Source organism: Purpureocillium takamizusanense, chromosome 9, assembly GCF_022605165.1.
Source record: "Purpureocillium takamizusanense chromosome 9, complete sequence".
In the NCBI taxonomy this organism is placed as follows: Eukaryota; Fungi; Ascomycota; class Sordariomycetes; order Hypocreales; family Ophiocordycipitaceae; genus Purpureocillium; species Purpureocillium takamizusanense.
In genome coordinates, this window is record NC_063076.1 from 1,364,833 (window position 1) to 1,378,763 (window position 13,931).

At 59.6% G+C, this 13,931-nt stretch overlaps 1 protein-coding gene across 1 annotated transcript; it reads right to left on the reverse strand.

The window, feature by feature from the left end:
* Positions 1-11,690: 11,690 nt before the first annotated feature.
* On the reverse strand, positions 11,691-13,871 carry JDV02_009248 (uncharacterized protein). Its single transcript, XM_047990901.1, has 2 exons — positions 13,590-13,871; positions 11,691-13,534 (listed from the first exon to the last, which is right to left on the reverse strand). Exons 1-2 carry the CDS (start codon positions 13,828-13,830, stop codon positions 12,888-12,890), a joined length of 888 nt encoding a protein of 295 aa, XP_047846911.1. The 5' UTR covers positions 13,831-13,871; the 3' UTR covers positions 11,691-12,887.
* Positions 13,872-13,931: the final 60 nt, after the last annotated feature.

The window sequence follows — 13,931 nt, forward strand, 5'->3', positions numbered from 1 at the left end:
ACTCGACTCACCTCGCAGGGCTGGGCACACAACAAAATGTCGAAAGTGGCTGTTTCCCATTCAGTCACGAGAGAGACACGTAGCGAAGAAACGAGCCCTGGCCGCATTGTGGCCGCGTCCTGCAAGCACTGCACACTAGGACTATGTACGTAGTATGTACGACCATACGCACGCCTTGATAGAGCGGCTATACAATTGCTGCCTGTGGGGACGTCGTGGCTGCTGCAGCTGTCGTTGTTGCTGTCGTCGTTATGTTGCCGCGGTCCCCCGTCGTGTGTTTGAGTTGTGCGCTGCAAGATCTATTCCTGGCCATCGTGAGGCAGCCGAACACTGCCGTCTGGAATGTTGGGGGCCCAGACGGACGGCCCCCCGGGCGCGCTGTCGTGGGTGACCTATTTCGACGGGCTGACGTCGTCGTCGTCTTTTTTTGTTTTTTTTCTCTCGCGGGGGCCTGCTGGGTCCCCCGGGGATCTGGTGAGATTGCGCAAACGCCTCCAACGCGGGTTGCTTTTGGGGCGCTACGCATGCCCGCCCGCGACAGAGCAACGTTGAATGGAACCCAACGGTCCCGGGCGCTCAAGCCTCCTAATTACACTGACCGATGGGCGCCCTTGTTTTGCGCCTTTTGCTTTTATCTACGTACCCAACAGGTAGTAGATGAATAGGTCAGGAGGTATCGTTAGTAGGTAGGTAGTCAGGTACAGCATGCACTGCCCGACGATTACGGGCACTATACAACGTGAGCAATGGCCTTAGTACCTTATTCTTCTTCCCATTGTAACGGTACTATTTCATGCTTAGTACTTTCTTTGGCTTCATCGGGTCGTGGCGCCGCCAAAGCGTGCGATGGCGCCCTCCCCATCTCCCGCCGTTCGCAGTCGTGTCATTTCGCGGCCGTCAGCCTCACACACAACAACTCGACCGCCGCGCCGTCCCGTCCGTCCATCCGTCCATCCATCCATTCCATGCCATTCATCCATCCAAGCCCACTCTGCTGCACGTCGTCTTGCCACGAGACCTTCCTCCCCGCTGTCTTCTCTCCCGCGCGCACCACCACCACATCGGCCACACAGCAGCAGCAGCAGCAGCACGACCCAACGCATGGGCCGCGCATGGGCCGCGCATGGGCCGCGCATGGGGGGATGAAATCATGTTGATGGACTGACTGATGGACTGATGGACGGATGAACTGATGAGGAAAGAAGCAAAAAAGAAGGAAGGGCAAGGGACGCCCGCGGGCGACGTGGTGTGCACACCATCGCCAAACTGGATGGTGCGTCGTGCCGCCTTGCAACTGGCGCCTGGGGCTGTCTGTCCCTGGGGCGGCGCATCGTGGCTGCGCACTGCACAACGTGGCCGGCTGAATAAGGTAGGCAGCTTGGGCAGGTCGGTCGGTAGGTAAGAAGGTAGGTAGGCAGACATTCCCGCGATGCCAAGTCAGCCCAGGTACTGTACACACATCCAGCGCTCAACTTGATATCTCGGTCTGCGACTTACACCCCGCGCCGTCACACACACACACACACAGGCACCACCACACCACAGACAAACACTCACAAACGCGCTTGCTGGCCACGCCGCCTGCGCACCAATACGGTCCCCTTGCTTGCTCGCATTCGTGTAAGTGAGGCCACTAAACTACCACTACGGTTACTGCATACCGCCCCTCCAGTGCACGACACTCCGGCGCCACTCCCACGCACTCGGCGCAACTGTCACACACACACGCACACACACACACACTTACACCACACCACAAAAGTCGATCGATGCTTCGGCCCTGGCCTGGATCGAATCACTTTATCAAGCGAAGCAAAAAGAGCAAAAAGGACGATGGCGCGCCCGCCCCTCCACGAACGGAGAAATAGTATCCACCGGCCCTCGCTCCCTCCCGTCTTCTCCGCCTCACCCACTCCACGTCCACTCCCACCGCTTCCGTGCCCTTTTTTCTTTCCTCTGCCGCTCTCTCTCCCAGGCATGATTTGCATGGCATGGCCCCTCCTGCCCCCCCTTTCCCCACCGCATGGAAGCTTCATCGAAGCCTCGCTAGCGCACCAGATGGGGCGCTCTCCCTCTCTCTCTGTGACTCTCTGTCTATTTCTCAGCGTAGCGTGAATCATGCGCTCGCGCCCCTGGGGCAAAGGAAAAAAAATAAGAATGACTGGTTGCAGTGGAGCGCCTAGAGCATTCACAATTTCCCTTGCTTAGCATCTCTTGATCATCTGGTGTCCCAGCCCTACTAGTCCGTCCGACAGGGGATTCGGCGAAAGCAAAATTCAAGGGATGCCTAGCTAGGCGCACGCACAAGAGATCAGAGAGCGCGCCCGCGCGCAAGAGCGGGAAAAAAAAATACATTGTCCTCGGCATTTCGCACCCAGGTCGGGCAATTCTTATTCATTACAGTGGGGGCAGTGCCTCGATGTTGTGGAGATTGAGCCTCCTCGCCTTCTTTTCTGCGGTGTAGTGGTCGTTGTCGTCGTCATTTTGCCCTCAATCGCACGCCCCCTTTTCAACTCACTCAACATGCGGTCAAAAAAAGGACCCCTGCACGTAGACACGTGCAAACGTGCCCTCTCCGCAGCAGCTCTCTAGCTCGTGTATGGTGGTGAGAACGAACAGACCACGACCGAAAGCTGAAACCACCAAAAACGTCAGGCGCGAGGTGGTGGTCAACACGAGCTCGCTCGCGGCTGCCTTCCAAAATAACTGCCCTACACGGCAATCACCGACAGCAACGGGAAATTCAAAACGAGGACGCCTCGTCCAGCTCTCTCGCTCTGCTGTTTGCTTGCTCATCGGGGACCCGCCAACGCCCAGGTTCGTTCGGGCTCTCACACTTGGGCTGTAAGAATAATAATAAGCCGGCAGGGACTGAGCCACACGCCAGTCCGGATGACCGCCAAATGGCAGTGGTGGCCCTTGTCTGCCGTCCAGTTACTCGTCCAAGGACAACCTCTCATGCAGGCTCGTGCAGGGGTGCTTGCTTGTGCCCCCCCATCGCAAACGTCCGCCCGCCAAATGCAAGAAGCAGAGAGGGTCAGGTGGTCGAGGGGACACCCCTGCTGGGCCATGGCCCGCCGCCCTGGCTGCTGGCTGGCTGGCGGGGGGAGGCGCTCGTTCGGCCAGCTGTCGGTTGTTCGGCGGGGGTTGGCTTCGCAACGACGGGTGAGGAAGAGGCCAGCGCATCAGTCGTTCGGTGCTGAGAGCGTTATTACATGCTCGTCATGTTGTAGCGGCGCGCCGCCAAAAAGCCAGACCGCTCCTCGAAGCCCGGCCACCAACGCCTGCGCGCGTTTTTGTATCGCTTCCTCTCGCTCATAGGTTTCCCTCTTTACCGCTGACGTCGCTGCCTGCCTGCCTGCCCGCCGCCCGGACGAGGAGGGCCAAGTCGGGGACCGTCATCCGGCCGGCGCGCGGGTTTGCTTCTTTCGGGATCTGCAGGGCTGTGACGAGCAGTGGTTGATGGGCAGCGGATCGTGATTGCGGGGTGCGGGAGCGTGCACGCCGGCGACGTCGCGAATGTCGTACATTATTACGGGAGGAGTACCTGTAACACGGGCCCAGGAAGCGTATACCTGACCCGTCTCGAGGGACGGCCTCCTTCTCCTCTCCCCAGCTGCCCCAGACACCAAAGCCCGTACCTCCCTTCTCCATGCGAGATCTCGCACGCCGAGAAGAAGAAAAAAAGAACAACAGACACAGACCTGCCCGGGACAAGCCAGTAAAGAACCCCACACGAGGTGGTCATCGTGGTGGTGGTGGTGGTGGTGCCCCCAGCGCTCGGGACCCCCTCGCGTCACGGACGAGAAACGACGGAGATGGCGGGGCGCTTACAACAACTACACTGCGCCAGCAGAAGCGAAAGTGCTTGCATCCCAATCCCAGCGGTGGCCCCAGAGTAGAAAACGCCGCCCCCGTCTTTTGCTTCCTTTTTGGGGGGCCGGTTGCGGTGGCTCTCGACGTCCAGCAGCAGCATCCAGCAATCATCATGTATGGGTAGCGGCGGCCACGGCCGCCCCAGCAGCAGGACATCCCCTACGTACCCGCATCAAGGTTCATCTTACTACGTACTACTAATACGGAGGCACCACCAGCGGTGATGGGCATTGGAGCATTATTTTCGCCTCATCGCCGAGGGGCAAGGTAGGTAGAGTACCTTTTTTTGGTTCGCCGCAATCGTCATGGTGACAATGTCTGCGGCCCGTTCAGCCGTTTCGCGCAAAGGTACCCTATGTTCCGAACTCCGTCGCGCGGGACGGGATGGACGGAATGGAGGAGCTGCTTGGTGGCAGGTGCTCTCGTCCGGCGGCCCGGCGGCCCCAAAAGCAGACCAGCCGACGTGCTAGTTATGATTACTTTGGTACCTTAGGTTGCACTGACTGTAGGTACGAGGTCAGCAACCAAGTTTCCGGTGCGCCAAAATGGCACGGCGCAACGTGAAACTCGGCCGTCCTCGTTGTCGAGGCGCGCCTTTTACCTTGCCCTTCCTGGCCTTAGAGGCCCTGCTCCTCGTGTTCCCGTGACGCCCGCGCATCCCTGTCGAGGCGGCCCTGGTCGCCCAGACTTTGAATTGATCGCAACCTCAACATCAACCTCAACATCAACCTCAACGCCGCCGTTCCTGGCCCCTCGCCTCGGCGCAAGTCTAGCTGCTGCTGGGTTGGCAGGCGATACGACGATGGCAATGACGTGACCATCGGACACCCAACCATCCCCGCCGCGTTTCCCGCCTCCACAGAGTGTCCCTTCCTTTACAAGTCATGATGGACGGGCTGTCCATCCGGGCGAGCAGCCATACCGTATATACAATTGATATGCAAAGCAAGAGATCGGAGAAGAAGACGAAGAAGAAGCAGAAGAAACAGATAGACATTCCGGGGGGGTACCTTTTCGGGTGCAATGTCCTCTCTGGGGCCTGTGCGGGCCGACGGGCATCATGGACCACTGGCAGTCTGTTGATGGCATCACGCGCTGGACCCCCCCTCCCCCAGGCAGGTTCCTGTCCTGCAGCCTTACGGCCTGCGGGCTGTGACTGGCTCGCAGCGTCAGCCAGCCAGCACAGACGAAGCAGCTCCGCCCGCTTACCCACCACACACACACAAACACAGACACCACCCACCACCCCTTGTCCGAGATAAGGGCAAGTGAGGCAGGCAGAGTTGGTACATGTAAGTAGGTACCTTGAGGCATGGAAGGCAAGGCTCCAACACGCCCACCGCCTGGCCGGTCGGTCCGTCGTGACTCATTGCGCATTCGTTGGCCACCCCGCGCTTCCACGTTGTCCAGTCGTCATCGTCGTCGTCGTCCTTCTTCGGTCAAACCATGAGGCGCGGATTGGCCCTGGAAGGCAAAACGCTTAATAAAACCGGAGAAATGGAAGCCGTCGTGGAAGCCCGCCCAACGTGCGACCTGCGACGTGTGCAAGATTCACATTGACCGCTCTGACTGTCGGAGATGTCAAAGTCAAAGTTACGGTGGGGATTCATCCATGGGGATGATCGCCGCGGCGGCCTGCAGGAATTTTTTTTCCCCTTCTTCTCTTTCCGTTTCCGCATTTTCCCTTTTCATGCCTCCCTTCCCGAGGCCTGCGTTAGAGCCGCATTGTAACAATGCCCGGAGATGATGTATGGAGAAAGGGCGGGTCCGCTATCGCCCGGGGATGAAATCATAGGGGTCTTGCTGGGGCCGGGGGTTTAACGTCAATCAATCACGGGGATGCTCTGATATTTTTTTTTCTGAATTTTTTTTTTCGGCTCTCCCTCTCTCCCGTCAAGAGCCACAATGGGAACAGCCACGTCCTTATGCTCATTCATAGGCAATACGCCCCCCTGCAAGTCGTCCCGGGCCAAAGGGCGTCGAACGCCACGCATGGCCAACATCATTTCACCTAATGACGATGATGCGCCAGAGCAGATTGATCATCTACTCGGGGTGCAGCAGAGCGCCGTGCCTCCGACGTGTCACGTAGACGCCCAAGACGCCAGCCTGGAGGTGCGGCGTCTGCGGCATCTAAGTTAGTCCTTCACACACACGCGCGCGCGCGCAAGGATGGGCATGCTCGGAGGCACACACCGCCGTCAACACCGCCCAACATGGCCGCCCCCAATGAGAAAAGGAGGGGGGAGGGAGGGGGCCGCTTTGGAACGGCGTCTGTCAGCGCTCCAACAAACGTCATAACCGGTGAGCAAGGAGGCGATCGTGGCCCGGCGGTCTGCCACTGCCGACCGTTGCCGCGGCCTAAGCTGGGCCCGGGGTGACTTGTCAAAACAAAGTGTCTGGCGCAACCGCATTCCCCAACATTCGCGTGATATCCCCTCTCATGCAGCATGCCCATGTGGCCCTCGAGTCTTGAGATGCTTGTCAGTCAAGTCAGTCTCGAGGTTGAGTAGGACCCCCGCCCTCTCATTTCGCCCATGGTGTACTTTACACCGCCGTTTCAAGAAAAATGCAAATGACCGTGAGGGATCAATGAAGACGGTACGTGGTCGTCCTGCGCTGCCGCCGCGAGGCAGTCGTCGAGAGCTGCTCTGCTATGATAGTAGTCATGTCGTGTGACCAGCCTGCGACAAATCAATCGCCTTGTGTGTCGCACAAAGTTCCCAGCCCTGCCATGTCGCAATGCCCGGCGCCCTTGCGAATGCTGGATTGCTCAGTTGGGCAACCCGACATCTCAAATCAGGCCAGCCATCTACCGAGTCCCGGCAACGAGGTTCACAGAAAGGCACGTCGTACCCGCACACCAGTTTCGGTATGTAGCAGCGACGGAAGCACGTTGAGATGAGAGCCGCGCCACCTCTGCCCCGTGCGCTCGCTTCAGAAAGGGGTGCGTCCACGAGCGCATAGTATGCAGACTCCTGTCGGGGCATTGTCAATCTCCATGATGTATGGACCAAGGTACAGTATGTGGGCGCGTTTCTTCGCCCAGCATCCAGTACTACAGCCCAGCAGAGCAGATGCTATTATGCTAATGCTGTCTTTATCTGGCCACCGTTTTCAAAGAAGGAACTTTGCATCTCCGGCACGTGTAATTGCTGGCAGGTACCGGGCGCGTGTCCTGCGCCAGGCCGCGGACTGCACGGGCCATACCCAGCTTTCGTCGGCGACACACGGAGCGTGGCGCGAGCCGAGACTCCCTTCGATGACCGGCCTTTGCATGCCCGAGATGCATCCATCTCCCGATACCTCAGACCACAAATCAATGGGTGCCGTGATTACTTGGGGGCTGAGAGGGCGACGCTGCACGCACTCCGTCGACGAATGGTGCCGGCCGAAATTCGGCCCCCCCACGCCAGATGGGCAAGCATCACCCCAACCCTCCAGATACCACCCCGCTGGGACGATGATGACCAGCCTGTACCATGCCCATAGGGTCCGCTCGTCCAGTGTTTCTGGCCAGGGCAGCCCGGCTTCGACTGATGACACCCCCCCCCGAGGAATGCCACGGCCGAAGCAGGCAGGTCAAGGCTGCGCTGCCGACGCCCGGCTGTTGTGCAACAGGGCTGTGTGCGTGTTGCTTTCTCGCGAATCTGCGTCCTGTGAGACGGGCTGGGTCCGCATTTAGCATCAGGGCCAATTTGCCGGCTCTCAAGCTGAATCAGGCGGGCGCTGCTCGCTCGTCCGTGGCCCCTGGTTCCTTGACCTGGCCCACCGGGGGACGCTGGTCGCTTGGTCTCGTCCGGCGACCCCGTTGGCGACGAGTCGAGGCGAGGCGAGGCGCGCGGCCGTTCGTGGCCTGCCTGGGACGTCGCCTGTCAGATGCGCATCGGCAAATTTCCCTCCCATGTGGTCTGCGACGGGGGGGAAAAAATTTGGCACTGGTGACCCGCCGCACCGGTAGCTGCTGCCCCTGGCGCTAGCGAACAAGGCGGGCAGGCCGGCAGGCTGTCGCGTTTGGGGGATGGCGTCCGGGCCAAGGCGACGTCTCAGTCGTGTTTTGGGCCGCCTCGTCAATGGGCGTGGTGGCGCCTGGCTCTGGTGCGACGGCTGGTTCCTTGCAAGCCGCAACCGTGCAAGTGGTGCCAGACTGCAGGACAGGCCGGGCTGAAAATAGACGCCGCCTCGCCAGACGGCATGTGTAGCTTGTCGATAGCGTCCAGTGTCTCAACGCCAAGCCGCCGACACAACAGAGTCTGGTCTCCTCTTCGTCTCCGTTTTGGGGGAAGGGAGGGGGAGGGGTGGCATCGCCGTGCGTGCAGAGCGGCAAGGCCCTTCCTTCATGCAAACGTCATCGTCAGCTTTGCGTTCCATTGAATAATGTCTTTTCCGTGAAGTAGTAGCAATGTCGGGCGCCGCTGCATGGCACGGCGTCGACGGACACCAAAGAGGCGCCACGCCACCAGGGCGAATGGCCTGAGATGGCGGCCCATCTGGCGGCGACATCGGCGAAGGAGAAACTAGCCTTGACCTTGCTTGTTTTGTGGCGGGTGCAAGGCGTCGCGAGGGTCAGCCCAGGGAGCGCTGCGGCATCGCATTACACGGGAGCGGCGGAACGAGATGCAACCCCCCGAACGGGCTTTTGGCTGGGTGTGTTCTAGTACAAACCTACTGGCGGCCTTCACGTTGGGCTGAGGTGGTGAACAACAGGCCACTCACAGTGGCCGGTGGCTGACAGTCCTGGGAGGTCAAGCCACCCTGGGCTCCAAGGCTAGATGCCACGTGGAGGCCAGGGGTGGAGGGGGGGAGCAGCTGGCGACGAAACATCCCTGGCGATCCGGCCGCCTCCCACTGACGATTTCTCATCATCGTCATCATACCTACTTCGTACCTCTTGTGTTCAATTGATTGCTCGTGACAGCGCGGCGGCCTCGGAAGGAGACACCCTACGCGTGCAGTCGGCTCTCTCGCAGATCAGCACGCGCAATGGTTTCAAGACGCGCAAGGCACCCACCGACGCACAATTTGCGCGCGACACGTATTTCGCACTTGGCAGCTCGCATGGGCGCGCCATGTCGTGTTTGGGCTGACGTCTGTCTATACGACGCGCCCACGGCCGCCGCACAGACGGGGAGGCAAGAAACCAAAAGCTTGGTGAGACGACTAGCACGGCCAACTAGCGGCGAGGTTGACCACCCAGGAGCCGCACTATTGGGCATTGCCTCGGCACCTACCAGTACGAAGTACAGTATGCCATGGCAATTCTCCCGTTTACCCCGCTTAGAGCGGGAGGCGCACTCGACGACGACGACGACGACGACGACGACGCCCGGGTTGACGACCGTACGATACCCACGCATCCCGGGTAGCTACTGTAGGTCCTACAGTTGGCTACAAGCATGTTTCGCAAACCCGAACCCAGCGGAGTGAACCCATGTGCAGCACCCTGCCGCTTTGGCATCGGCACGAGCAGTACATACATATGCACGATAGATTACAGAGTGCACTTCGAACAATTGCCTCGGCACTTGGGCGTCTGCAGCCTCCCCGCCATCGAAGCCGCCCACGCATCATCATTGTAGCGTTCAACACCCCCATGATGCCTACGCCGAGAGGCATGAATCGTCTGTCTATCGGAGCATTCGTGCGGCGGCCCGTCGAAAGCTTATCCGGCCTAGCCGTCGCAGGATGTGAGCTAAGACTGGCAGGTAGGCAGCGCCTTCGCCGTCGTATTGCTTGTGGACGCTGGCTGGTCCGACCGGCCCAATACATAGGTTCCTTATGTGTACGAAGTACACGTCAGTCAGTCAGCCCACGGCTGCGCGATATGCCATCATGCCGTAGCATGGCAAGGGCGTGGCGCGACATAGCGTTCCGTAAAGACCGTCCTCGAACGACTTGAAGCTGCGCCGATGGGTCGAATTCTTTGCTTTTTTGTTTTGTTTTGCGCCGTCAGCTTCACCATGACTCTGTGCCGCATGATGCATATACATATTCTGTACTACTACATGCACACTCCTCGGCCAGTGGTGGTTGGGTCGGCGTTCGAGGCCGGCGCGTGGTGTTGAACCGCATTGCCGCACCTCCGTGGCTGGCGCCCACGAGGCGTTCGTCGGCTCGCGGTTGATTAACACACATGGCGCATGCCACACACACTGAGGCCGGGGGGCGATGCTGCAATTGGCGGAGAGGGTGTGTTAATCATGCGTCCTGGTGATGGTGGTGGTGGTCGAGGCAGCCTCATCGGCGTGCCTTGTCAGAAAACCGCCTGTAGCCCGCGCCGCGTCCCTGCTTTCGGCATCGTCGGGAAGCGTCAGGCGGCATCATGACACGGCCTTGTTTTCTTTTCTCAGTTTCTTGTTTCTAGTCTATTGCTGCTACTATTACTTGGTTTAAAGCACAGACATGCGTACATACTACATACGTACGTGCCACCCACTGGCACAGCGCCGTTGCGTCCCAACGTGCCCCCCCCCCCCCTCTTCCATGCAGGGCCACTGCTATTTCACGCGCGCGAAGGAGAACTAGAGGGTGTGGATGTGATGTCCGTGGTGTGCGCCTGCTCAGGATGCGTCCCCAAGACTCGTCAATGTACAGACTGTACTTGGCCTTCATGTACCGTGAGCTCGCCCAGCCTCCCCCCCCCTTTCTGTCCATCACTTGATGCGCTATCTGGGGTGGATGTGTCCGCCCGCTCCATACCCTTTCCCATCGCTCCCATGAAGGTGGTGGGTAGATGCACCCCCGTCCGGCCCAGGCGGGCTGCTCGTCGTCCATTCAAGCTTCACCCGCTTGGCCCCCAGCCAGTCTTGCGCCCGCCCGTAGCCAAGTTTGGGTGGTGCTGTTTCAAAATGATGCAGGTAGGAAGTAGTGTTGAGAATATTTAAGTTTGCATTTAACGTTAGTATGTATTTGTCGGCCATGAGCACGCAGACATGTATGTTTCGACGGCGCCGCGCGCAAGACATATCCATCCCGATCACGCACTAACTTTACGTAGTACTACATTTTCGAAACTCACCTCATCTGGCCAACCCCTGCCACCCCCCTCCGGGCCACTGTCGTCGTTGAGCACAGGCTGTGGAGCAAGGTTCCGGACCGGTGAGCGGGCGGCGGGCGTGTTAGTCCGCATCTCTCTCACATCCTCTCGGACAGGACACCATCAAGATGAGGCTAGCGGGTGGCCCCGTCTGGGCACAGGTGCCAATGTTTCGGCCGAAAGTCAAAAAAAATTCGTGAGCGTGCGGGCAGCGAACCATCATCGTTGATCGTTGCCTGGCGCGGGGAAAGAGAGATGATGGCGGGGGAGGGGGGGGGGGGCGTGGTTTGGGTTGCAACTTTGTTGCTGAGTGATGGATGGACGGATGATCAATGACGAGACACAGCGCTCGTTTGCTCTCACACCCCGCAAATTGCCCTGTCTCCGGGAGAGCCAGACGGGGTTGGTGGCGGCGGCGACGGTGGTGGTGGTGCGGTTGTACGGTTTCGTCTTTGACCGATTTGGAGGGACATGATGAGTGAGTGAGTGAATGAGTGGGTACGCTCCAGGGCGGCCAGAGATCGGCGGGACATGGTGATGCACAAGTTAGGTTGTTTCCACCACCTCGCAGCCCTTGACCACCACCAAAAGTGCAGTCAAAGATTCCCCTTCGGGGTTCACACGCTCGCCAGTGATGGGGAGCAGACAGGCAGCCAGCCACCGCGCCCCTGTCAAGCTGATTTGTGTCGACACGTCTCTTTGAGTTTACGTAGTGACTACTTCATACAGATCTCCAAAACTCCTCCATCCATCCATCCATCTTACACCCCCGGCAGATTCCCACCCATCCCGCCCACCCGTCGGAGCATCAGTCGCGCCAATGGCATCGCCGTCGCCCCAGACGAATGGCCCCATCACGTGTGCGCGTCTGAGTCGAGGATGATTGAGCGAGATGATGAGTCCTCCCCCCGCTCGGCCGTCTCTGAGTTGGCCGCGCTCGCGTAAAGGCCGACGGGCCTGGTCATCCTCTTGCTTGGCGTCTTGGGGAGCACAAGTCCCCAAGTGCGGAGCCCACGGAATGACAACAACCTGGTCGTCGCTGATGATACAAAAAAAAAAAGGGCAGTGTGACTTGGGGGCTCTCGCTCCGCCAACGCGCCGTTGCATCCGTTGGTGTCTCGGTCGAACGACTGTCGGTTCTCGGCGCAGGGCGTGAGCTAGCACCCGGAACCCGTCATGTCCATATATGGGTGCAGTCCTGTGCTTTGAAAGACATGCGTTATGCATGGTCTCTGTAGTGTGTGCTCAGTGAACCCAAATGGCGAATACGTACTCCGTACCTGCCCGCGGTATCTGTGTGGAATACCTTCTCCACACCCATACTATACAACGTGCTTCATAGATGGTGCCTTGTGCCTGCGTTGTTTAAAGTTGCCCGCATCTTGTGCCTGAACCGTCCGCCAAGCGAGCAGATTGCACCTCCTAATACGTACGCGCCGAGCAGGCCACAAATCATGCAAAAACTCCTTCTCCGCCGGGCCAAGCCGCATCGGAGCCCATTGCCTTCCCGCCCGCAGTGCCGATGTGAGAGACGTCATGCTAGCGGGGCATGCAATGGCCTCGAGCGTCCCCGTTTGTTCCCGCATCTCGCCGTCAGCGGCCCGTCGCACATCACGCGATGCGGATGTGCAGGGAGCGCTGCGCTGTCCGGGCGGCGGCCCTTGAAGGAGGGGGCGCTTTTCTCATTTCCCGGGGGTACCAACAGCCCACAGACTTGGCCGGGGGGGCCTGCGATGTCAGTCATCACGGGACACTGCGAAGCCCGGGTTTGGGGTTACACGGAGAGACCTGTCAACTGTTTTCCCCGCTCGACGGCCGAGACAATGGCCAGCAAGTATTTGGAAGCAGCAGGCCTGGGCTAGATGTTGCTGTTGCTTTCGCTGACGCGGCTGACGTTCCCGTTGGGGTCCTGGGGGGTTGTGGCGGCGGTGGTGTTATTCTCGTCGTTGCCTTGCGGCCCGTCTCGCGGCCCGCCTCACGGCATCTCCTCCTCGCCCACAGGGATCTGCGTCGAAGTGATCCAATTCTCCATCTTGGCTTGGCCTTCCCCTGCCGTGGCCTTGACCGGCCCGCGCCCGTCGGCCTTTGCAAGCGATAGCTGCGACCTGGTATCTCGCCGCTTGACCACCAAGCACAACACCCGCCCGTAGATGGCGAAACCTTCGTACGACACGTCCATGGCAAGCTTCTTCTTGTCGTCGTCTGCGCCCGCCTCAGACTCGGCCGCACCTCGGAGTCGCTTTGCTGCAGGCTCCTCCGCGTCAGAGTCAATCTCAATTGCCGATGCTGGGCCATCGTCGTCCGATGGGTCCGTGTCAGAGGCATCGTCGCCATCTTGTCCACCCGGATTCGCTCTCATTCGTCGTCTCTTCTGCCTTTGCCCCGCGTGCGGTATATTGGCGAGCCGCAGACCATCGCCCTCGTCGCTCTCCTCACGGAGGACTACAGGAGGGGGCGTGCTCTCTGCGTCGACGTCGACGGGCGCGTCGCTGGTCTCGCCCATGAGCCGCGTCGAGTTGGACTGTATCATCGGCGGCGCCGCTTCGCGGAAGTGCTTCTGCTTCGTGAGAAGTGAATGTCGCGTGCTCGTCTCTGTGAGGAACATGGAGACCTCAAAGTCATCTGCGCACTCGGTTAGCCGCTGCCTGAGCGAGCATCTGCTCTCGACGGCGCGCACCTTGCACAATGACGTCTTTGACGTTCTTCTTCTTCGAGCTCTTCTTCTTGCTCCTCTCGCGCTCCTTCTCCTCGCGCAGCTTCGGCAGCACAAGTGGACGAATGCTCTCGATGACCCGTGGCAGGACCGGGTCACGCGGGTTCAGGAGCCATGACTGCGCCAAGGCTGGGTTGTCGAGGTAGATGCGGCACTCGAGTACCGAGTACTTTGTGATTCTCAGGTATCGACGCACAGGCGCCATATTTTCAGGCGCTGTGCAATGATCGCATCATATGTCGTGAGTGCTGGCGTAGATTCCAGTCGCAAGTTGCAAGACGATTCACGCTGGCCGATGATGTAACG